General features: G+C 38.4%; 1 protein-coding gene across 3 annotated transcripts in view; it reads right to left on the reverse strand.

Annotated features, from left to right (window-relative positions):
* Positions 1-788: 788 nt before the first annotated feature.
* Positions 789-25036, reverse strand: part of MRE11 (MRE11 homolog, double strand break repair nuclease) — a 67492-nt gene continuing 43244 nt past the window's right edge. The window contains exons 15-20 of one of the 3 annotated variants that reach the window (XM_010973350.3): positions 24741-24960; positions 23054-23137; positions 15476-15534; positions 13462-13529; positions 7771-7864; positions 789-5667 (exon numbers count right to left, since the gene is read on the reverse strand). In XM_010973350.3, coding sequence (XP_010971652.2) covers positions 5611-5667; positions 7771-7864; positions 13462-13529; positions 15476-15534; positions 23054-23137; positions 24741-24960 — 582 coding nt within the window. In that variant the 3' untranslated portion in view covers positions 789-5610. Of the gene's footprint in view, positions 5668-7770; positions 7865-13461; positions 13530-15475; positions 15535-23053; positions 23138-23620; positions 23963-24740; positions 24961-25036 lie in introns of those variants that run through there. The other 2 variants (XM_074372884.1, XM_074372886.1) reach the window with 2 other exon arrangements.

Raw genomic sequence — 25036 nt, forward strand, 5'->3', positions numbered from 1 at the left:
TGAGGCAAGAACATTTCAGGTAGGAAACAAAGATGCCAGCAAGAAGAGGATATTCTCCTAATCTCACACAGCAAGCTTTAGCTCTTGCTAAACCAAAATCGGTTTCTTTGACTGTCAAAGATGTCTAGTTAAGCCTCGGAATAAAATCAAGGTTTAAATTAAATCAACTACAATTGACAACAGTTAGGATTTATAACCAAACAGAAACTAGTCAGTTATTTTTGTTAAACTCTTGTATTAGCTCACAAGCTCTATATACAGCTGTAAAATTTACTTGAAAATTTGTAGCACCAAGAATTACCAAGGTACTCTTGAAAGAAAAAAAAAAAAACAAAAAAGTAAGACTTTACTTACTCTAGTAAGTAAAAAGGCTCAACATAAAACTGGAGTAATTAATTCCATATAGAGCAGTGGAACAGAATTAGGAATTCAGAAGCAGAACTGTATGTATATATAGGGTCTCTTGATGACTAAGACAGCTCTGCAGAGTAAGGGGAAAGGGTTATTTCAACCAGCAGTGCTGGGGCAAGTGCATCTCCATATGGAATAGAATGAAACATGATTCCTATCTCAGGCCACATGTAAAAATCAATCCCCAGCTGCGCTGCACAGTTAAATATGAAAGGCAACTCAGATAAGCTTCTGGAAGATAACACAGAAGATCTCTTTATGACCTTAGGGTAGAGAATGGTTTCCTCTATAATCATTGATAAATTGAACTTTGTTAAAATTAAGAACTTCTGTTCAACAAGACACCATTTATAGAACAAAAGGCAAGCCGCAGACTGTAGGTTTTGCAACACATATATTCAACAAAGGAATTATATAAAATACAATCTCAGAAATCAGTAAGAAAAAGGCAGACCACCCATTCAAAAATGGGCAAAATATCTGAGTACACATGTCACAAGAGGGTATCAAAATTGCCAGAAAACATTTGAAATGTTCCTCAACATCATCAGTCATCAGAGAAATGAAAATAAAGCCACAGTAAGATACAATTTTACATCTACCAGTATGACTAAAATTAAAAAGACTGACAATACCAAGTATTGCAAGGATATGGAGTACCTGGGACTATCTCCAATGTGGCTGGTGGCAGTGGAAACTGCTATAAGCAATGACAAAGTACAGACATATGCTGCAGCATGGATGTATCTCAGACACCACGTGGTGCGAAAGAAAGAGGAGAAAGGGATGAGGGAATGCGGAAGGGAGTAAGTTGAGGACACATGAATATACACTGAGGTATTAAGGGGTAAAGGAACATTAACCCTTGCAACCTACTCTCAAAAGATGGAAAAAAAAGCTCTATGTAAGTGTGTGCATGCTCATGTTTATAATGAATATATATGCATGGAACATACACACAGAAAGAGAGTAATTTTTTAAATGGTGAAATGTTAAAAGTTGGTGAATCTAGGTGAAAGGTAAAAAGCTCTTTGCTATTCTTGCAAATTCTCCATATTTGATATTATTTCCAAATTAAAAGTTTAAGAAACATGAGCTGGCTGTAAAGCACTATTAATAACCTCAGAAATCAAGACTAGGGGATGATAAACCATTGGGTGCTTTCAGGTGTATCTATGCTGGACGGAGTGATGTCATTTCATGAGTCCTATTTCCAGACTCCAAAAACCAGCAGATATGCAGTCCGCCTTTCATGCCATTAGGCAATGAATGGCTTTTTGCCTCTAGCAAAATTTGCTCAAAGTCCAGATACAACCCACAATCAGCTCAAATGCAATAATAGGTAGACTGAAGTTAGTTTTATAATCTTATAGTGGAGAAAATAGTGCTTTTTAAATATAACAACCATGAGAGTCTTGAAATTAAACAGGCAGTGAGGTCGAGGGCACTCGGGCACTAGTGCTTGGTAGCTGCACATGAGTCATCAGGACGGCAGTGGCTCTGATGGGCAGAACAGAGTGTGGCCTGGACACACCAGCCTAATGCTCATTGTGTTTCTTTCCGCTAATCAACTATTATAGGCAATCACCGGCTAAGAGCCCTTTGAATCTCACTTTGCCATTTATGACGTCAAGGCACACAGATTAAATAAATATTCTTCTATTTGACCCAAATTGAGTGGTAACATTTAAATTACACATTGGAGAGCAGTGCAATTATCCTTCAAAACAGACAATGATGGTTTCATGAAAAGAGTCTGATAAAGAAGACATGGAAAAATCAGGATGTCTAGGTAAGTGCCAAGGTGAACATATACCTTTGAGGTGGTGATTAACATATTTGACTATATGATTTGGGGTTCTAATTCAACAATATTTGTTAGCAGTCATACCAAAAGTAATTGGAGAAATACGTAGCTGATTGTTGAGAGGTTATGTCTGGGGAGAGGATTATAGTTTCCCTATATAAACATGTTTTGATAAAGATTTCAGGGTCTCAATTTTGAAGAATAAATATGCACTGCCTTTACAATTTAAACAGCTGAAATCAGATCTAGCAATCAGTCATGGTAGGAATATACAAATTTGCATGGCAATAGCAAGTTATGTAACTGACTTCCTAGAGATCAAGATAAATTGCTGTATTTTCAGACTTAGCTATGAAACATTAAGTTCAGAAATATTACAAGGGAATGAATAAGCAAATGATCAAATGTGGACATTTTTCATTGAGAATATAGAAGCTCTCTGGACTCAAAAAACCAAATCTTTATAAAACTTTTGTAATAATCCTAATAGAAGTTACCTTCAAAAAGCCACAAAATACTGTGCAATAAACCTGTAAGAGACACAAGAAAGGACGTGAGGTTACATTGGGGAAAGGTTATTTTCTAATGCAGTAAATTTCAACAGAAAAATTTTACAATGGGAGACTTTAATTCCATTCTTCTAGTGAAGAGTTCTTCTCTTTATTAAAACATAAAACATCTTCTTCCTGAACCTTTATAGGTAAAATTTCTCAAACTGGCAATTTCCTTAGTAACAGGCTGGGCCAGGTGAAATATGCAAAGCAATTTACATATAAAATTAGAAAGAGAACTTTGGTATTACTGCATAGGTTTAGTATTATTGCATAGGTTCCCAATTTACTGCAAAACTACACTGACTTCTTAATTTTATATTTGGAAGTACCACCCTGTGGCAAGAGTAAGAACTTGTGAATTGCAGAAGTCAGGACTGGTTTCCCAGAACACGTGGTGGGCTCCGAGGCACTGGTGAAATTCTGCTTCCTAATGTGTACAGAGATACCATGAGGCTCACTTTATAATTATTGGTTAAACCACATGACTTTTCTGTTATTGTACATCATAATTTTAAAAGCTTAGGGGAAAAAATATCCAATATATGCCCGAATTAAAAGTCATATGGCTAAATGCCTGAAGTACCAGTTCTATTTCCTAGCATTTCCTAAAACTACAATTCAGTCTTAACCTTGTAAATGCACTATTGTATTTTTGATGTAGAACAAACAGCAGGAAGAGATATATTCTTTGGTAAATGATGGAAGTAGTTTTCCCTCTGAATGTTCTCATCACTGCCCTCTTGGCCTCCAAGGGAACTGCAGGGACTCTGGAATCGTCTGGAACCACCCCTATACACCTAGGCCAGCATGTCTGAAAACTGTCTCCAAAACCCTAGACCTCACTGCATCGATGCAGAATACCAGGGATAAGTGGCATATTTAACTGCATGACAATTATTAATCAAAAAGGCTTTTCTTTCAAGTTTCATTTACTGTATTTTCCAGGAAGTGACACACAGTATCCACAAAATGACCTGAGGAGAATTTCACCCTCTCTTGCTGCCGTGGAATCACTTTTCCCAGGAGCTAACTGCATCACTTTTAGTACCGCTTTCATGCTGTAGAGCAGTTTTTAGAAAGGGAGAAAGCCTTATTTTTTTTTTTCTCAGGAACCTGTCATGATGCTTCAGTGACCGTCTCCTTCACACGCCCCTCACCCCGCCAGCTTGGCGGCAGGTGGCAGGTGAGGGGAGCCATTAGCGGAATCTGCCCTGGGCAGGGGTAGCGCTGCATCGCCCAGAGACAACCACCCGGACTGGCGTCCACCCACCAAGGATGGCAACTCTTACTCCTGATTTCACTTTGGCTTCACTCAAATACTGGGAATATTAAAGATGCGGGCAGACGTACCTGAGACTATTTCACAGAACAGCGACTTCTGCTGAGTTAACACCACCGTCTAATAATCCTTGTGCTCAAGTGAGCTACAGAACACATTTTTAAAGAAACTAATGTTATATCACAGTTTTTGACATAGGGCCTTTCAGAGGGCTACAATATAGAGGTGGCCACTATGTGAATGTTGTCTGTTATGGTTTGGCATTCGAAATATGACTCTGCTAATAATCAGGAGTATCACTCTGTCTAGTGTTTGTTCCCGCAGATGAAGAAATGTCAGGCTGTTTGACCACCAAGATCAATTACGTCCTTAAGGAGCTTACCTTAAGCTCCATGGTAAGATGAACAGAAGGAAGACTCTCAGGGGTGTTTTAACAGTCTTTTTTTAAAGAGTGGGACTGTTGAATTTAAGTCTGAAGGGGTCAAATTCCTAACGTCCCCCTGAATACAGGTAAGAGAATGTAACATGAACTGCTGCACGAAGATTCCTGAAACTGCCTGTGCCCAATGTTAAGATAAAATATTATTAATGAGAAATCCTGGCACTGATAATCCACAGAGGTTATATTTCAATATTTTAATCTAATATAACCATAAGGTTCAACTGACCACTCTATCAAAAAAAATAAAAATTCTTCAATATTTTCTAAGAAGGTATAGTTATATTATTTTAACCTTTAACCTTTTCCTCCTAGAAAGATAAGAGAGAGAAATATTAATAATGGAAAATAATGGATAAAATTACTACCATTCAGTGGGAACACAATCTTTTGAAATCTGCTATAACTGGAATAAAAAACTCAGCAACTGAGATGGTTGATTTCTTAATACAAACTTACATCTAATTATTCAAAGTATAAGGGATATATAATCATTCAAAGTCTCTGACTAATACTATCACAGACATCAGAAAAAAGAACATATACTCAGTAACAAACTGAGCTTAGGCACCGTTTCATATATTGTTTTACCTTCAGGAAATCCAAGATGTCTAGATACTAAAATTAAAAAAGGGTTAGATTCTATAATCTCTTTTCCTCAACTCTGGCTAAATGTAACCACCTTAAAATACTAACCTAGTCTTTGATTGTGAAGCACAAGTGTATAATGGTAGATTCATTTCAGTCTTTACTCAAGAATATTTAAGCAAAGCTCTCACCAGTAAGACATAAATACTAATATGAGACAGGAAAATAACATTCCAAGTTTTATAGAGCATTTATAGAGCAGGTGATGTTAACATCCAGATTAAAAAAATAAGGAGAACCTATGCTGGAAAACGGCCTCGAGCTGGGAAGTTTCTCAAGTAATGGAGTCATGTTCAGGAAATGATATTCAAAAACATAAATTTTTATATGTTGGTTTCTCTGTGAAGTAAGACTCATTCAAATTCTTCAGTTAACAGCAATACTCAAAAAAAATCTTCAACTGGTAAATTCTTGGTTTGCAATGTTTTGATTTTTCCTGAATCTTGAAAACTTCCAACTGCCATTAAACACATTATCTTCTGTTTCTTCTTAAAGAACTAAGGTTCATAAAAGGATCATCATCATCGTCCTGAAATGACATCCAAATGGTAAATAAGTCAGTGATCGTTCCACGTTTCACTGAAACAAGACAGAAGTTCTTATGGGCAAAACAATACCACTAAGAGCCATTTACTCCTTTCACATGGGGCAGACTTTCACTTTTCTATTTCCTTGTAAATATGAACAGTTTGTCAATGTTTTTCTCTTCCTCCCTTCCTTGGTAGCCATTTTATTGTTAAAATGAAAATGTCCAATTAAATTCTTACCGAGCAGTAAAAACAAAAATTTATCCTGCTCTATATGTGTGTGTGTATATATACCCACAAAACAGATCATATATATATATATAATTTCTCTCAATTATTCACCTTAATAAAAGCAAATAAGGTGTGGGTAAGCCCCCAAAAAACAAAAACTCTTCAAGTCATTTCTATTACGTTTTTAAAGGTTTTTTTTCATTTATACTTTATAACTGTGTATCTGATGCTCTAGAAACTCAGAGCCGAAAAAATAATGAAGCCACATGACCTAATTCAGAAATAGCTGTAATTTTTATTTCCATTACCCATTTAATGCTAGAAATAAATAGCTACTCTCAGACTGATGCAAGAAACAACCTAGCAAAGCAATCTATCAAACATTTTTGCAAAAAGAAGTAGATGGACTATTTGAGTTTCAAAGAGTTCCCAGGCTGCTGGGCTGTAGTTCACATGCACAGTAAGACTAGACAAGAATATTAGGTGTTAACCAGGGATTTAATTAGAGAGAATGAAAACTAACAAACCTCAGACTAGCCCAAAAGACATAATTTGATGAGGATAACCTAAAATCATCCTCTATGACTGATTCAAAAGAGAAAGCAAATTTGTACCTTTTTCACTTGTTTCTTTTAAGACATTGATAAAAGGGATAATTATTTGGTGTTAGGCTTTGTTTGTGATATTAACACATTCAAATGCTCACTAAGTTAGCTGCCTCTAATGAGATGTGGATGCCTTGAGAAATACTAATTTGTTTTCATTTATTGACTCATTTTTTCCTACTATAAAAGGCAGAACTTGATAATAAACCAGAGATAAATCCAAATGAAAGTATAATAGAGAATTTGCTAATAGTTCTTCATTGCAGCTAACATGATATATGTGAACTTTTTTAATGGTAACATGTAAGCGCATGTCTATCTAATGCTTTGGAATTAACAAACAGGTCAGCTGTTCACTCCCCTCCTGGAGGCAACATGTCAGTATCTAACAGGCAGACTGAGCTCGTTTTCTCTGCAGCCTGAGTTCTGGGGAGTCTTCTCCTCAAGCTGTTTCAAAATCACAGCTGGGACCCAGGGAACATGACAGCAGCAGCTGAAGCTCAAAATCAAAGGGGTGAGTCACCTGCTACAACAGGGATGAGCCTGGAGGACGTTACGCTCAGTGAAATAAGCCAGGCACAAAAAGACAAATACTGTAGCGTTCCACCTACATGAAGCATTAGTCAGAATCGGAAAGACACAGAGTAGAAGAGTGGATGCCAGGGGCTGAGGAGACGGGGGAACAGGGAGACGCTGTCCAACAGGTACAGAGTTTTGGTTTTGGAAGATGAAAAAGTCCTGGAGATCTGGTGCACAACCATGTGAATATACCTAGCACCAGTGAACTAACTGTACACTTAAAACTGGTTAAGATGGTAGCTTCCATGTGTTTCTATCAAAATTGAAAATCCCTACCATGTACCATCTAACATATGAAATGTGTAGAGTGTACAGCGTGTATTTAATCAACTTGCTATTATAAAGTAACATTAAAAGCTTTTACGATATCATCATCATCATCATCTCTCCAAATGTAAATGACAGAAGCTGACAAAACTATCCTGATCCTACTGTTAACTGGGCAAATTAAAGAAGAGCTGAGTGAATATTATGTTAGAAGTCTGCAGGCCTTTAACATCGGAGGAGTTTCCATCAACGGGCACTCACTCAACAGATGGTATGAACTGACTCAACATTAACTGTAGTTCAAAGGAAGGTTGTCAATAAAAAAGTATTTTTAGAAATAATTTTCAGCAATGAACTTACAGTCCCTATTCAGATTTTATAAACAGTTAAAAATCGTTAAGATTGAACATACTACTTTGTTACCTCATCTGATTCAAAATCAACCCCTTTAGTGATTTGGCTCTGGGACGCGCCTCTGCTCAACCTGGAAGTGCTCGACTTGGAAGTGCTCGACCACCTGAGGCAAACATGAGAAAAACAGAGAAAATGGACCAAAGAATTCAGCACAGGAGCCTTTCAAGTTTTTCATTTTAGTAGCAGCCATGAATAAAAATAACTAATACGTTTCCTTCGATCTACATTAGAGGCAGGAAAAGCTTAGTGGTGGGGAAGAGGACTCTGCAGTCTGCGTCCTTAGTAAATGTCCAGTTCTGCCATTTACGAGCTACACGGCTTCAAGCAAGTTACTCAGCCTCTCTGTGCTGCAGTTTCCTCACCTGTAAAATGAGGGTGATAATAACTCTTTAAACGTGTTAATATACTTAAACACTTAGATCAGTGCCTGACACACATCAAGCACTAAACAGATGCGTGCTTATATCATAATCATTCTTAGCATATATTAACATGTGTCTACTACCATCCCCCACCCCTGAAAACTATGGCAACATTGAACTTTTTTTTTTAAATTGAAGTGTAGTTGATTTACAATGCTGTGCTAGTTTCTGGTGTACAACAAAGTGATTCAGTTATACATATATGTATGTATATACACACAGTTAGATTCTCTTTCATACTCTTTTCCATTATAGTTTTTTATAAGATATTGAATACAGTTCCCTGTGCTATACACTAGGACCCTGTTTATCTATACTACATATAGTAGTCTGTATCTACTAATCCCAAACTCCTAATTTAGCCCTCCCTCACCCCCTCCCTTTCTTCTTTGGTAACCATTTGTTTGTTTTCTATGTCTGAGTCTGTTTTTGTTTTGCAAATAAGTTCATTTGTATCATATTTTAGATTCCATATGTAAGTGATATCATATGCTATTTGTTTTTCTTATTCTGACTTACTTCACTTCGTATGATAATCTCTAGGTCCATCCATGTTGCTGCAAGTGGCATTATTTCATTTTTTTGTGTGGCTGAGTAGTATTCCATGGTATAAGTGTACCACATCTTTTTCATCCAGTCATCTGTTGATGGACTTTTAGGTTGCTTCCATGTCTTGGCTATTGTAAACAGTGCTGCTATGAACACTGGGGTGCATATTTCTTTATATCTTTTAGAATTAGAGTTTTCTCAATATTGAAATATTTTAATTCAAATCTCAGTTATGTTTCTATAACAGGATAAAAGGATCTTAGGAAAGGCTCACCCCTTCCTAGGGTTGCCTCACTGTTAATACTACTTGTGTTCAGTCCAAATTGAGTAACAAATATTTACTGAGTGCTTGATCCTTGCCAGGTACTATGACAGGCCCTGCTAAATATCAGTAAGCAAGATAATGATGAATCTGCTTTTATGAAGCTTAACTTGTAATAATGGAACTCATTTCCTATGTCTTGTTACTAAAAAAATTTTTAGAACAGGGGCCAGCAAACTTGGCTAGCAGGCCAAATCCAGCCTGCTTGTTCTTTACAGCCTGTGAGCTAAGAATGGCTACACATTTTGAAATGGGTACATTTAAATGGTTATGTAAGTACCTACATAATATCCTCAATTTTGCCTCTTGGCCTGCAAGCTCTAAAATTTTACCACCTGGCCCTTTAAGAAAAAGTCTGCCAAATCCTGTCTTAAATGAAAGCAGTGTGAATTCTTAGCCAACAATTTATTACCATGCTTTGGGATGTTATTGTAGCAAAAGAAATATATCTGAAGGTCTTATCTGGACAAATAAGTTGAGAGTCAAAAGGTCTTATGTCAAAAGGAGACAGAAAAATCCATGGGCTCTTAGGCACAAAAGTAAAGGACAGGAGGATGTGTTTATTAGCAAACTTGAAGAGCAACACAGCTCTGGAGGAAGAGGATCAAGGAATTTATCAACAGACCTGTCTCGGAAGTCCCTGTCTCTCTGTACTTGACCTAAGCAGGAACTGGGCATTGTCAACAGGAGGAAGCAGATCACTGAGGGCATAAAGCCACACTGCCAAGGCCGGCCAAGGCAGGCGTGCACTGCTGCTGGGGGTGGAGGCCGTTACAGAAAGAAGCACCCACCGAGACCTGGCTCTGCTTGCTGATGTCTCCCCAGACAAATAACCAATGGTGCCCCAGAACCAAGCCAGGCATCTACACCAGATGTTGGCTCATTTGATCATGTGATCATAGCAGGAGTCTCAATTCTGCACCAGAGGACCCCACAGACCTACAGATCTCGTCTATGAGAGGTCCCCCATTCTTAGAAATCAGTGTGTGGTGGGGTAGAGCTCAGTGGTCAGTGCATGCCTAGCATGCATGAGGTCCTGGGTTCAATTCCCAGGACCTCTATTAAATAAATAAATAAAGCTAAAGCTAATTACCTCCTCTCCAATTGAAAAAAACCACATTAAAAAAAAGAAATCCATGGTGAGAAGGAAGAATGGTTATACTATTTTGACTGCTGGGTCAAATAAATGGGCTTTTTGTTCTGGATGTCAAAAAATCTTTAATTTGATTAGCTTCACGCGGAAGGCTCAAAAATAAGGCAAGGGGGTTGTATTAAATTGAGTGCCAGGAGCTGTACCTCTTCTCCATTTCTGTATAAGTATAATTTGGAGCCATAGTCAGAATTCCTTTCCAGAGATGCTCAGCCATCACGTCAGTTGTAGTACCATTACGAGCATGAGATAACATGTTGGGGAGGTATAGCTCAGTGGTAAGAGTGCGTGCTTAGCACGCACGAGGTCCTGGGTTCAATCCCCAGCACCTCCATTAATATAAATAAATAAACATAAATCCTCCCCCACCCCCAAAAAGTGTAAGATAACATGTTAAACTGGACACATGCTGTGCCTGGCACGTAAAAGATGCCCCCCAAATGTCAGCTCTCCCCACTGCATGTCTAATAGAGTCCCCTCAAGCTCCCCTCTCCCACCTCCCACTTGGCCCAGTGGGGACAGGTCTTCTCCCGCTGGGGCTTTAAGGGGAGGGTGGATACTGTCTGGCAGCTCTATCAAATCTGGAAGGGTCCTCTTATCCCCATGACAACAAGGGTAGCGTTTGGAACAATTCCAGGAAAAAAAAAAAAAAAAAAAGTGGGTGTATTTCCAATGCCAATCCAGCAGAAGGGAATTTTACAGCTGGAAGTTATTTTGTTTTTAAAGTTAACTGCCAAGAATATTAGTGCTTTTACTAATTACTCCTGTTCAATTTCCCAAGCCTCTTATTTATTTAATAAGCACTCATAGAGGTGCTACTATGTGCCAAGTACCGTACTTAGCACTTCATAAATATGAACTCGCCTAAGTCTCAAAATAACCCTTTGGGGTGAATATTACTATCTTCATTTCACAAACAAGGACACAGAGATACAGAAGTCAAGAAGCTTGCACAAGGTCCATACTGAGTAAGTGGCAGAACTTAAATACTTCAAATTATGAGGGAAATAACTATACAAACCATGCCATTACTAAATAATTCTTCCAAAACAGCCTAAATTGTGTCACCCAGTTGCTGTCACCAGAAACACAAATCTGCCAAGGCTGGTTTCAGATTTCCTGCCAAAATGTTAATTTCTAAATTGCCTCTCTTCATTTAAATGATTCTTATTACATGCACAAAGGTCTGGGACTCCAACTGTTACGAAAAGAAGCAACAGGAGAGATGAGTTCTGGGGCAGAACACCTGGCTACGTGACTAGCTGGGTGACCTCAGGTAAGCTACTGAGACTACCACACCCTACTTTCTTCCAAGGTAAGACGAGGGAAATACAGTTAGAAGCATATTTACCTCCGGGAGTGGCTGTGAGCACCAACCATTAATTCATATGTAAAAGGCTCAGAACAATGCCCGATGCACAGGAGTGCCGAGCAGTTCAGTTATCATTACCTCATTAGTAATTATGAAGCCAACACTTACTCTCCTGAAGAGCAGACAATGCCAAATGGTAACACAACCAAGACATTTTTCCTTCAACACCCTTAGTGTATGTCAAACATACTAAAACAGTACTTTCACTAGTTCCAATAATGAAAAATAAGGACCTCATACAAGCTAAGCTTCTAGGTTCCTCTCAACCATTGATTCACTGCTAGAAAGAAAACAAAAATACAAACAAAAAACACCTCAGGGAGCTAGACCTGTTTTTGTTTGTATTTTAATTTACAAAGACAAGAACAAGCACTTAGAAAGGGATTCTTTTCCTTCAATGTCCTGAGATGTCCTGATATTCTTCCAATGAATCTCCTTTTTGCTAAGGGGATCTGAGTCAGGTTTCTATCAGCTAGAACAAAAGGGGTCCTGTTTAATACATGGAACTCAGGCCTGAGAAATTCAAGTAAATCTTCATCTGAGCTCACGACCTCAATTAGCCTCTACTACCCTCCTCAAATTCACACAGTGACCTGCATCTGACCCATCTCGGTAGTTTCCCCTCCTTCTACAAAGGCCAGCATTGGCTTCAGCAACTGTATACCCTCCTGGTTGTCGTTGCGTTTTTCTTGCTGCTCGTGACTCTTCTTGACCTAAGCTCTAAAAGTTGAAACCCAGGATCAGAACACAAGCCGTCTCTCCTCTCTTCTCTTCCAAGATGACTGATCCATTCCAAAGCTTTAAATATCAGTTATATGCTGTTGAGAACTGACTTAGGGATCATTCCAACACCTTGTCTTAGCTCTGGACTCATATATCCAATCGCCTGTAACCTCCCTTCTTGTAAATTTCACAGGTATTTCAAATTTTCCACATCTAAAGCAGAGCTTTTGATTATCTGCCCATCATGCCTTATAAAAATCTTGTTTTTCTTTTCTGTCTTTCTCAGTGTATGGCACTACCTAGGTGCTCAAGCAGGGAACCTGAAAACCAACTGTGATTCCTCATTCTCCCTCACTCCAAATCTTCAAGCCATCCCCAGCTTTGGTCACATCCACCCAAAGTATATCCTGAAACCGCCTATTCCCTCCACTTCCCCTGCTACCGCCCTGGTGCATGCCCCCATCACCTCTCTCACCGGGACCACCTACTGCGCCCTACTTCAGAGGCAGCCTGCACCACAGGGGTCTTTTACACACATCAGTCTAATGGGGCCACTTCTCTCTCAGAATCCTCCCCTGGCTTCCCTGCATTCGTAACAGAGTCCCCATTCCCTGCCCTGCTCACCTGCTCCTGCTTCATCATGCTTCTCTCTCCTGCCTCTCTTTTCTATTCTCATCTCAAACCACCTCCTTTTCCACCACCCTTTAGTCATTGGCTCCTAAATTACAGTAAGCGTGCTCTTCTTCAAGAGTCTTTGCATGTGCTTTTTCCCTCTGCTTTTTGCAAGGCCAAGTCTCTTTTAGTAAAATTTTAGCTTAAATGTAACCTCCTCCAGAGGCCTTCCCTGATTACCCTTTCAAAGCAGATGTCTGTGGCCTGTGACATTACTCTTTATTGGTTGCACTCGGATGATTTCCATCACTGGGTGGTAAAGACAAAAGGAAATGAATTACAAGTTATTTAAATTTTCAGTGAAAATACTTTAATTATGCTGCACTGAATCTCTGAACTAGCCCTTGGTCTATTTTTCACTTCTCTATATACTTGACTAGTTGAAAATAAATCTATTAAACTTCTATGGCATAGAAAAATGTATATGTAGAATTTGGATAATTTTTAATTTTTTCAGATGCTTCTTTTTGCAGGAAGTCACTGCACCTACCTTTGATCTGTTTTTGAAGTGGTAGGAAAAATGTCTTCTTCCTCATCTGACTCATCTACCTCAATCACCTAAGGGGGAAAAACAAAACAGCAAACAGCTTTTGTGAGAACAGAAATTCTGAATATGAATGAATTAAATAACTGAGTCTCAAAGGTTTTTTTTTTTTTAATATTAAAGAAAAGTTACAAAAAAAGGAGGCAGAAATCATGTAAGGAGCAACTATTAAAACTTAAGCTCAGTCTGACCTCCCTGCAATGTTACTCTTCATCTATAAATGGTTATAGTGTGAGCTCACTTCTCTCCTGGCCTCCGCGGCAGCCTGGGTACCTCAAGGAACATGTAGTTAAACTGGTGAGTGACTCACGTAGGGTCATGTGCAGACAGTGTCCTGTGACTTCCTTAGGTTCCAATAAGGAGCAAGACCATTGGATACTTCATCTCCAAGTTTTAAATGAGGTATAAGACTGTGGAACGTACTGGATATCTATCTTTATGTTACATTTGTCCCTGTTAAATACCATTTGTTGGCTTTAAGCCCCATTAAAGATACTTGAGAATCTTGAATCTATCATCCAAAATACTACCTATTCCTCTATATTTTGTGTTATCTTGACACCTAATACACACATTTGCTGTGTCTTCATCTAACTGAGAAAGCCAAGGAAAGACAAAATAGTGAAAAAACAGCACACGAGACCCCCTCCCCCACCGCAGGCTGCCACAGAACTATTAATCAAAAGTCATTAAATAAAGTTGTCTAAACAGCTATGAATCCAGCCAATATTTCTGCATGTTGTCCAAGAAACTATAAGGAGATTGTCTTATATGCCTTGAAGGAATCCAACACCTTCAGCATTCCCCTAATCTACCACTATGTAATCCAATCAAAAAAATGAAAGAAGTCAGTTTGCCATGACTTGCTCTTTTTGAACTCATGTTCTTGCCTTACAGAAGAAACATCTAGAAAGGAAGCTACCTTGTGGACATGATGATGATTTGTTTTCAGATATGATCTTGAAGCAGTCGCAGGCAATAGCGGAATAGGAATAATGAAAGGGAGCTCAGGATAGAAAGTTAGCACCAGTATACCCACAGGTAAGTGATTAACAGGAAGAAGAGGGGGGAAAAAAAAGAAAGATGAAGTTGAGACAGATAAAAGAACAATATCAGAATCAGGACAGAGACGTTTTCTGGAAAAGGGGGTGGTCAATTACGTCACGTACTTGAGAGATCAAGAAGAAATGAAATCTGAGGAAGTGCTGCTGGGGCAGTATGATATACAGCAATGATTCTCAACTAGGTGTGATTTTTAACCCCTACTCCCATCCCAGAAACATTTGGCCATGTCTGGAGACATTTTTGATTATCATAACTAGGCAGGGTGGGCACTACAGGTTTCTAGTTGGTAGAGGCCAGGGATGTTGCTTGGAAAGTAAGACACATGGGTCTTAAAAGTGAGGTAACAGGAGAGTCAAGCCCATATTTGATTCTTCCTGGAATCCAAAGGAAGAGCAGAAAGCTCATGTTAAATCTAGGGCTGAACACAGAGGTCTGCAGACGCAAACCTTGTGTTGAGTCTGGCTTCAGCTATAAAGGCACGAGCCAGAGGATTATGAGAGTGTAAGTAACAAAAGGAGCCAGGAATGAATAAGGCCTCCATATGCAATGAACCATCTTTTTTTTTTTTATTGAATTATAGTCAGTTTACAATGTTTGAACAATCTTCAATATTAGTATTTCATGCATGGACCCATTTGGTTCAACATTATTATCCTTAAAAATATTACTGGGTACATACATTTATGGATTTCTAATCATGTGACCTATTATTTAAAAAAGAGAGAAAAACCAAAAAAAAATCCTAGAAGCCATCAGTCTACATAATCAGTCAAGTTCTCTGCAGTTTCAATGTTCTACGGTTTTTCTTCTTTTACTTACTTTGCAGACCAAAGAAATGGCAATCATAATATAGGAAACATAATATAGAACAAAACTACAAAACGTTTTTTCTTACCTCTGAATAATTCTTAGTAGCTACATTTCGGGATGGCTGCTGTCTTGCAGATTTAAAGGCTGTAATGAAAAAGATGGAACATCCATTATGTTATTCTTAAAATAACGTAGAAAAATTTGCACATTTCTTTAGCTGAAGATTTCCTAACTCCTATCTGCAAAAACCCCTGATAACTAATTATAAGACTACTTACATTTTTTAAAATCTGAAGGGAGATGGAATTAGATGTCTAACTGCCAGTCTCAAATGATTTCCTGATTTATTCAAATAAAGTAATAAGCAGTGTTCATAAATACACCTACACTAAAAACATTTTAAAGAAAAATATCTGAAGGATAAAATCTGATCACCTAATGGTCTGAACTCCAAATATATTGAAAGTAACCCTGCTAATACCTTCCTTCTCTTACATCTGGCAATACCTTTCCCTACGGCTCTGTTAGGAGTCACACGGTTCTAGTAAGTGCTTTCTTATTCTCTACTTTGTTAGAAATATTCAGCACCTAAGAAATACCCTAGAAAACAGAGTATCTTTTTTTCCATAATTTTCCTGTGAATCCTTACTTTTTCAGCTTTCTAAACTTGGCTTAGAAACATGAAGTTCAGTTAATTTTTTTTTCCAGGTCTAAAATAAACTCTTTTAACTGCATATTTTTCATCTCAGGTCATCTGTGGGGTGAGAAACCACCTCCTTACTCGCAGTCCCAGCTGCATGAAGTTCAATTAATATTTATTTTTCCTGAGACCAAAACTGCGATATTATTATTTTATAATAAGAAGTGTATTTTTGTCTTCATCCACATTTCTGGCACAGAGCTCCTAAAACCCTAATTTCCTAAAGCAATTAAGAAGCCATAAAAAGTGCCTTTTGTTATGTTAATGAGTTGACTTTTGGACCACACCTAAAGAAGGGGGCTAGTTACCAGGGCAACCACCATAAACAGAGGGTTCTAACTTTCAGTCCCACCCTCTGATTTCCGGGGAGGGGAGAGCAGCTGTGAATTGAATCAATCAACAACGGCCATTGATTTAATCAATCAGGCCGGTGCACTGGAGCCTCCATTAAAAAAAAAAAAATTAAAAGGGGATTTGGAGCATTTCCAGGTGACAAACCAGGATGCTTCCACATGCCAACATGCCCAGACACCAAACTGCATGAGGACAGAAGTGTCTTTGTTCTGGACCTCATTCAACTATGTCTTCATTTGGTTATCGATTCACATCCTTTAACATCCTCTGTAATAAACCAGTAATCCAGTGAGCAAACTAGTTTCCTGAGTTCTGTGAGCCACCATAGAAAATTGACTCCAAGGAGGGAGTTATGGGAACCTCTGATTTATAGCCAGTTGGTCAGAAGTACGGATCCTGTGACTGGCATCTGATGTGGAGTGGGGTAGCCTTGTGGAACTGAGTCTTTATCTGCAATCTGATGCTATCTCCGGGTACGTAGTGTCAGAACTGAGTTGACTTGTAGGACACCCAGCAGGTGTTTGAGAACTGCTTGGTAATGTGAAGAAATCTTCCCTACCCTCTCCCCAACGCACACTTTAGAATTAAGCGCAGAATATTAAAAACCTAGAATAAGTTTTAAACAGCCAATGAGAGGTTTAATTTTCTCCTAAGCCTTACCAGTTTCCTAATATTAAAAAAAAGTCACCCCCAGTCAACAACAGGGCAAGAGGAGACAAAGGACAGAGGACTCTGAAAAAGTCAGATGCTCAAAGAATCCCACAAAGCGCCAAATTCTCCTAGTCAGAAAACTCAGGAATCTTTCCACCAAGCCTACATTTATGATTTACTCATCTATTTCAGGTTCTATCCTCAACCTTGTGATGCCTACCTGAGTGGAGAAAGGAAAGGCAGAAGCAGAGTTCTCATCCACCTCAGTCAGTTACCAGCCTCACATCCTACTCTGCTCAGAAGGCTGGACAGGGCGACGGAACGAGAAAGCCCGTGATTGTGACTCTCAAAAAATACTTCTGCTCAACTGTTACTCACTACTTGACTCCTCAAACTGTCAGCTCCCTGAAAAAACAAGAGCCTTTCTTTCTTTTTATCCCCAACAAACATTTGTGAGATAAATTACTGTGATCAGAAAAAGAAGCACCAAGTTCTGTGAAGAAGGCAATACCATAGAGGGTTAAGAGCTCCAGTTTTAGAATTAGACTCATGTGGACTCACTAACTGGGTGACTTTGGCCAAGTTCCTCGGCTTCTTGAGGTCTCAGTTTTCCCAGCTATTAAATAATGTTAATAATACTTTGGGTCAAAAATTGTTGAAAGGATAGAAAGAGGTAGTTAATGCAAATTGTTCTGGTAAGCGCCTGGATGTAGTTAGCAATGTCACGACGTCACTTGTAGTAGTGGATGAAGTGGCACTGGGGGAGCCACGGCAAATTAAATGCAAAGGCAGAGGGTGTTATTCACTTAGTCACTATCCCCTGCAGACAAACGTCAATGGAAAAATCTGGGCTGTCAACTCTTATTCACCACCGCTGCTGGCTGTAAGTGTAATATCTACCCTTTCCCAATAAAACTCCAGGACAGTAACAAATCTCTACACTCCTTGAAGCTTGTTATAATAGAATTGAACCTTTATTTATCCTTCATTCCTCCATTTATAATATAAATGTAGAAACTATAGTTTTAAAGCTGCTTTTGTCCCAAAGTTCTAGTAACTATAGTCAGTACCCCCTGGTTATTTTTGTCAGAGACTGTTCCAAAAAGTCAGTTTCATTTTTCAAAAAGCCCAATGTTGGAGGTAATCAGTTAGACTGTAAAACCATTAGAACAAATCAACTATGTAAAAGGCAAATGTAGACTAATTTATAAAACATCCATTTTCCTAAGTTTATTATAAACACCGCCAATGATACTAACAGCAGCAGTCATTTACTGGATTCGTACTCAGTGCTATCATGTATATGCATAGTTCATTTAATACTTCTAACCACTCTGGGAAGTCAGTTCTACACTGCCAATTTTGCAGCTAGGGGATCTGAAGCTTACAGAATAGTAACAGTTTACATTTTCTGGACATTTAACATGTACAGATAGTGTGCCAGGTATTTCACATGCATTTGCTCATTAAACCTCAAGCTAACCCAATGAGGTAAATGTCACCATCACCCCATCTTACAGACAAGGAGACTGAAGCTTAGAGATAGAAAGTTTAACTCGTCTGCTGGTGGGTACACAGCTAGCTGGTCAAGGAGTTGGAATTCAACCCAAGGTCTTTCTGATTTTAGACTCTGCTTTTAACATTTATACTGTGCAATTTCTACATAATTTTTATTCGGTTATTCTCAAGTACTTAAGGAGCATCTACTACGTGCCAGGCACTGTGGATACAATGATACAGTCTCTGCTCTCACCGTGTTCACAGTGCAAAGGCTCAGAGTCAGCAGGTGAGGAGCTGGTGGACCACACCAGGTCTGACTCCAGAGCCCGGGATCCTAACCACAACCACCTGCTGCAAAAAGCACCATGATAATATTTTTTTCCTTATACATAATTCAGGAAATCTTAAGTTTCATATTAATTTGGTTTACTTACATAGCCTCTTTTTACAAATGATTATTCTTACTTGAAAAAATGATCAGTCATGCCAATTTGTGAACGTTTTAAAGCACTGTAACTGGTCTCTTGTCTTCTCTACAAATAGGAGCTTTATTCCACATAATCAACGGGTAACAGAGCAGGAGTCATTACAGAATGTCTGTGAACCACTGGCAGAGTGGTTCTGAAAGAAACTGAAGTTAGAAACTGAAAAAGAAAAAAAGCTCACAAAAACCCCTATGAGTCATAGGATTCTAGACACAAAGGAGGCAACAAATAAAGACAAAACCTTTATATCTGTTCATTGTAGGCTAGGTTATTTATACAAACACTTCTGCTGAAAACAGTCCAAACTGCTACATCAAACCTTAGGGGGAAAAAAAAGAGAAAAAACAATTCTTGTGACACTGAAGAGCTGATCACACAGTAAAGAATTAACAGGCCAACACTGAAGAAAAGCTGGGACACAGAGAGGCAAGCAGAGCCCTTTTCCCTGAGGACACCTGCTGAACGGGGCAAATGTTAACAGTGGTTTTGTGGTTTTGATAGTTCTGAAGGGAGAGGGAAGGAGCGCCCACAGCCCAAGGCCTGCCCAAAGTGGGGAGTCTAGTGCATCTGATCCCCGCCCTAAGCTAGGACCCTAACAGTTAAGGAGAGCAGCAGATGTAAACAGGACTTTACAAGTACATGTCACCTGGCTGGCCCTCAAGTCATTTAAAGGTAGTGCCCCTAGAAGCCTGGAGAAACAACTATGAATCTTCTCCGGAGGATGACATCTTCGTCCAAGATCTCAAATTATTCTTACTAATAAGGTTATGGGGACAACAGATAACAAAACACGCAAGGGAACAGGTCACCATAAATGAGAACCAACAGAAATCAGAAACAGACAATAACAGAAAGAGGCCAATGACATTCTGACGCTGGGTTATTAGGCACAGAGCACAAAACAAATATCCTTACCATGCACACAAAAAAATTAAAGACGGGTTTAAAAATAACTGCAGGATATTTACAAGTATTCAAAATGACAGCATATGTAAGAACCAAAAAAGAATTTCTAAACCACCCGCCCCCTCCCCCTAAAAAAGAAACAATGGAAATTAAACATTCAGTGGACAGTTTTAGGAAGAGATGAATGAATTGGAAGACTGATCAGAAATAATCACTCAGAATGCAGCACAGAAAGCAAAACAACAGAAAATACAAGAGAGGACAGAGCGAAAAGGTCAAACATTTATTTAACTGAAGACTTGGAAGGGAAGAGAGAAAAATAGCATAGAGGTAACATGTAAAGGACAACAGCTAAGGAGTTCTAGAAATGATAAAGATATCAATTCATGAGGCCCAATAAGTCCTAAGCAGGATAAAAGAATCGCACATCGAGATTCATCGCAATGAAACTGCAGAACACCAAAACTGGCCCCAGCTGGAGGAAAAACAGACTTCTTTTAAAAAAAAAAAAAAGGCAACAAGCTTAACTAATAGCTGATTTCTTAACAACAATGGAAACCTGAAGACTCAGTCTGAGTGATTAATTCTGCACACTGGTGTCAAGGAAAGTTCACATAAAACAATAAAGCCATAATGAAGAAAGGCAGCTTGGGCTAAGGTAAAGGCAGCTAACTTACAACATCCATGCCTCTGTGTTGTATGCTAACCAAGTTTTGGTGGTTTAACATAAAAGTGTTCATATTTTATTCATTCTCCCTTTCTAACTCTGTTTTCTCTTTTTTTATATAACAAATAACATTTCATGAATGCCTACTCTGGGCCAGGCTTTTTGCTTTTAATCTTCAGAATAATCCAACATGGCTGGGATTATTTTCCCAACATACACGTAAACAAACCAGGAGAGTGAGTGACTTGTTCAAAGTCACAAAGCGTTTACGTGTTGAACTCAGCCCAGTTCCTTTACTGTGCTGCCTTTTTTCTCTTCTCTCCTTTTGTTTTTATCTCAGACCTGCCAAGAATGCCACAGCATCCTTGCTCTAAATGGCAACAGAGACGATGTATTTCTGAAGTCAACAGTAAGGATCTCAGCTGGCCCTACTCAAGTACTGAAGAATCCTTGAATGAAAATAAGGCAAGAGAACTTCTGATAAGAAGGTTCTTTAAGAGACATTTAACGGATCTGATGTTTTTATCCCTTCTCCAGTATCATGTCTTCCAATAAATGTTGAGAACTTCCTTTGATGGAGTCACAACTCACTTCCTTCTGAGGCAGCTTACTCCATCTTTACGTTAATTGATAGGTTATTCTGTATAATGCAAAGACTCATCTACTGAGAACCAGTAGCTACGTCACTAAGTTTACCCTGCTCTGGCAACTAGCATCATGCTTAGCTACTTGTTCTGGAGGCCAGAGAATGTGGGATCAATCCAAGCTCTAGAATTTACTAGTTTTAAGATCCTAGGTGAGTTGCCTCTTTTTAAAGCCTCAGCTCTCTCTTCCGTAAAACAGAGAAAATATAAGTACCCATCCCACTGAGCTGTTGAGAGGCGTGCAGTAATTACTTTATAAATATCAGCCATTATTAGTACTACTAGTGGTTTTATTAACCTAGGGCAAATTGCTTAGCTCAATTCCCTTGTCTATAGAAGAGGGAGTAGGTGAGATTGTTCTTAAGTCTTCCAGGTCCATTTTATTGGATAATAACTTAAATCTGTGTGCAATTAGCTTTTCCCAACTATCCTCATTGGGCCAGTAGTTCTTAACACGAAGCCCATGGATGAGTGTCATGGAGGTCTCTGAACCCTTTGAAATGGGAATACAATTGCATATGGATACTTATTTAAAGACAGGAGACATAGCTTTCAGAATCCATAACTCAAAATAGATTTAAAACCACTGCCTTTGGAATTATATAAATCAAATCTTTTCAGTCTTCGACATGATAGAACTTAATTTATGTAAAGACTTGAATTTTTCCCAGATTAGATATCCCAAGTTCCTTCTACCAAATTTTTTATATTATACAGTTTCTCTTCTGAATGATCATATAATGTTGATATCCTTCATGAAATATGGTTCCAAAGATGAGCACAGTATTCTTGGCGTGATACAGCCCATCACTACAGAGGGAGAATTTCCTTGATGTAGAGAAGCACTACTTCTAATACTGTTTAAGACACCATTAGATTCAGAGAGTCAGACTGACCTGCACAACCTCACTGACCTAAGTCTTTCTTACTTAGTTGCTGCTAATGTCACCTGCTTCTCAGAACTCTTCCTGCACAGCTGTCCTTTCGGACATAAATGCAGTTTATATTTCCCCTTGATAAATTTCATCTTGTAAGATTTCATCCACCTCTCCAATCTGTCAAAAATTAACCTCAAATAAGATAACATAAATAAAATACAAACAGATACACTCTGAATGGTAGGGAGAAAAAAAATCACCACCTATTTTTAGATATATTTTCATAAATCTGACTTACAACTTCAGCTGATCTCATAAACCACAATATTAAAAAGTTTATTAAATTTTTACATTAAATTATTATTAAAATAGTGTATACAAATAGGTTCCCTTAGTTTGAGGCTAATTTTTAGACCACAATACATACACAAAACCAATTCAAAGAATCCTACCCATAATTTCCCGAACCGGAGCTCACACAGCTCCTCTATACTGACAGCAGAGATGGACAAAGGCAGGATGAGGAAAGCAAGTTAACAGTACATTAAGAAGCAGTTCCTTCTCTCTTAATCATTGTTGATGCACTGGCCAACTGCCTTTTCTGTGTCTTGGTGATCCCTCTATAAAAGGGAAATAATCAAATCTGTCTAAAATAAGAAATTATAAAAATTAACTCTTAAATCCCACCCTCTTCAATAACCCCCCTGAATGGCAAAGATCTTTCAAACTAGCATAATTTATCCTATGATTCTAACAGCCCCTTTGACTCCCCAGTGGCAGCAACAGAGACCAATCAGGTTTACTCCTGGGATTTCCTAGGTCTTCGGTGTCGGACTTTATAAGTAACTGGTAGATGATCACTTGCAGTCTATACTCACCATCTATAATAGACATGTTTCTAGACGTTGACACAGTGGCCTTTGAACTTCTGCTTTGAGTAGAAATCTCCAGACCAGTGCCTGCTGTTAGAATAATGAGCAGTCAATATATAATCCCATCAGTAGCTAGTTATTTTTTTCCCCTAAACACCACCAAAATGAAACCTAAATAAAGTTATATCACAACATAGATTATGTGTAAAATGCCAAAGATATCTAAGAAGAAACATCTAGAGTCTGACCAATCAATTTTTAGAGATTATACTTAGGCCACATTTGGTTCATGTTGTTCCAATTAAGATTTAAGGAAAATTTTTTTTTAACATTTTTTATTGATTTATAATCATTTTACAATGTTGTGTCAAATTCCAGTGTTCAGCACAATTTTTCAGTTATTCATGGACATATACACACTCATTATCACATTTTTTTCTCTGTGAGTTATCATAACATTTTGTGTATATTTCCCTGTGCTATACAGTGTAGTCTATTCTACAATTTTGAAATCCCAGTCTATCCCTTCCCACCCTCCACCCCCCTGGTAACCACAAGTCTGTATTCTCTGTCTGTGAGTCTATTTCTGTCCTTTATTTAAGCTTTGTTTTTGTTTGTCTGTTTGTTTTTGTTTTTGGTTTTTGGATTCCACATATGAGCGATCTCATATGGTATTTTTCTTTCTCTTTCTGGCTTACTTCACTTAGAATGACATTCTCCAGGAGCATCCATGTTGCTGCAAATGGCATTATGTTGTCAGTTTTTATGGCTGAGTAGTATTCCATTGTATAAACATACCACCTCTTCTTTATCCAGTCACCTGTTGATGGACATTTAGGCTGTTTCCATGTTTTGGCTATTGTAAATAGTGCTGCTATGAACATTGGGGTGCAGGTGTCATCCTGAAGTAGATTTCTTAAGGAAAAATTTTTAATTGTAAGCATAATGAAAATAATCAGCACTAGAAGGTAGGGATGTCCTTCCTTGGAGATTTGTAACTAAAATACTATTCATTTTCCCAGTTTAAAATTCCTACAGATAAATATTTAGTATAAGTAATGTTTAAATATTCCTAGAGACAGATTTTTTATAAAGCACCAGGAAGTCACTGGATGATTACCTTCTGTTATTTGGACTATTCAATGACAATCGTGTCACATTAAACACAACGATGGTAATTAATGTTAATGATTGCTTTAAGAAATCAAATTGTTTGGGAGCAATTTTCTTTTTAAACAAATTTTATGAAGCCACTTTCTAAGAATGTGGGCATTTGTATCTTACGACACTAACAAAAATAATAATTTTTATGATCTGGAGTTTTCTTCCTGCTGTCAGTGGGCATTAGCTAGCCATTTTCCTTAACAGTTTATGCTTGCTTCACTATTCCTTTGTATGTGTGAGAGTAAATGAGACATTAAATGTACCCCAAAAGTCTCTATAAGAAACACGGTGAAATTCTTGAAAAAAAATGCATGTAAGAGCAATTAAAACTCTATGTGCATGTGGCCATTCAAAATTTATTTAAGTAAAATGTACATGTCAGAACTACGTTAAAGACTGTCTTTATGCATTATAAAAATAAATTTTTAAAGGACTGTGTACCTCAACTCTGACAGCAGGAACACAATTCTGAATTTCCCACACAACTGGCAAGCATGGATGTGTGCAAAAGACTGTACTCAGTGCTAACCTCTTCCTCTCTGAGGCCCTCCTCTCGATGTTGAACTCTGCCCTCTTCCTCCTCTCCGGCCTCTTCCGCGGCCTCTTCCTTTGTTGGCTGCTGCTGTGATGCTGTCATCAGAGTCATCGGCCATCTGTTCTGCCAAATCTATACTCTTAAGGTCCTCAGCACTAAAGGCAGAGGCAGCATCCTCTGCCTGAGATCTGAGGGCCCTGGCCCGCATCATGGCCTGAGAGGGACGACAAGAGGAAATTACACATTACTGACAATGCAGCATCCTGAAAGCCATTGATCCGATCACTCAG

The sequence above is a fragment of the Camelus bactrianus genome, chromosome 10 (genome assembly GCF_048773025.1).
Source record: "Camelus bactrianus isolate YW-2024 breed Bactrian camel chromosome 10, ASM4877302v1, whole genome shotgun sequence".
NCBI classification, from domain to species: Eukaryota; Metazoa; Chordata; class Mammalia; order Artiodactyla; family Camelidae; genus Camelus; species Camelus bactrianus.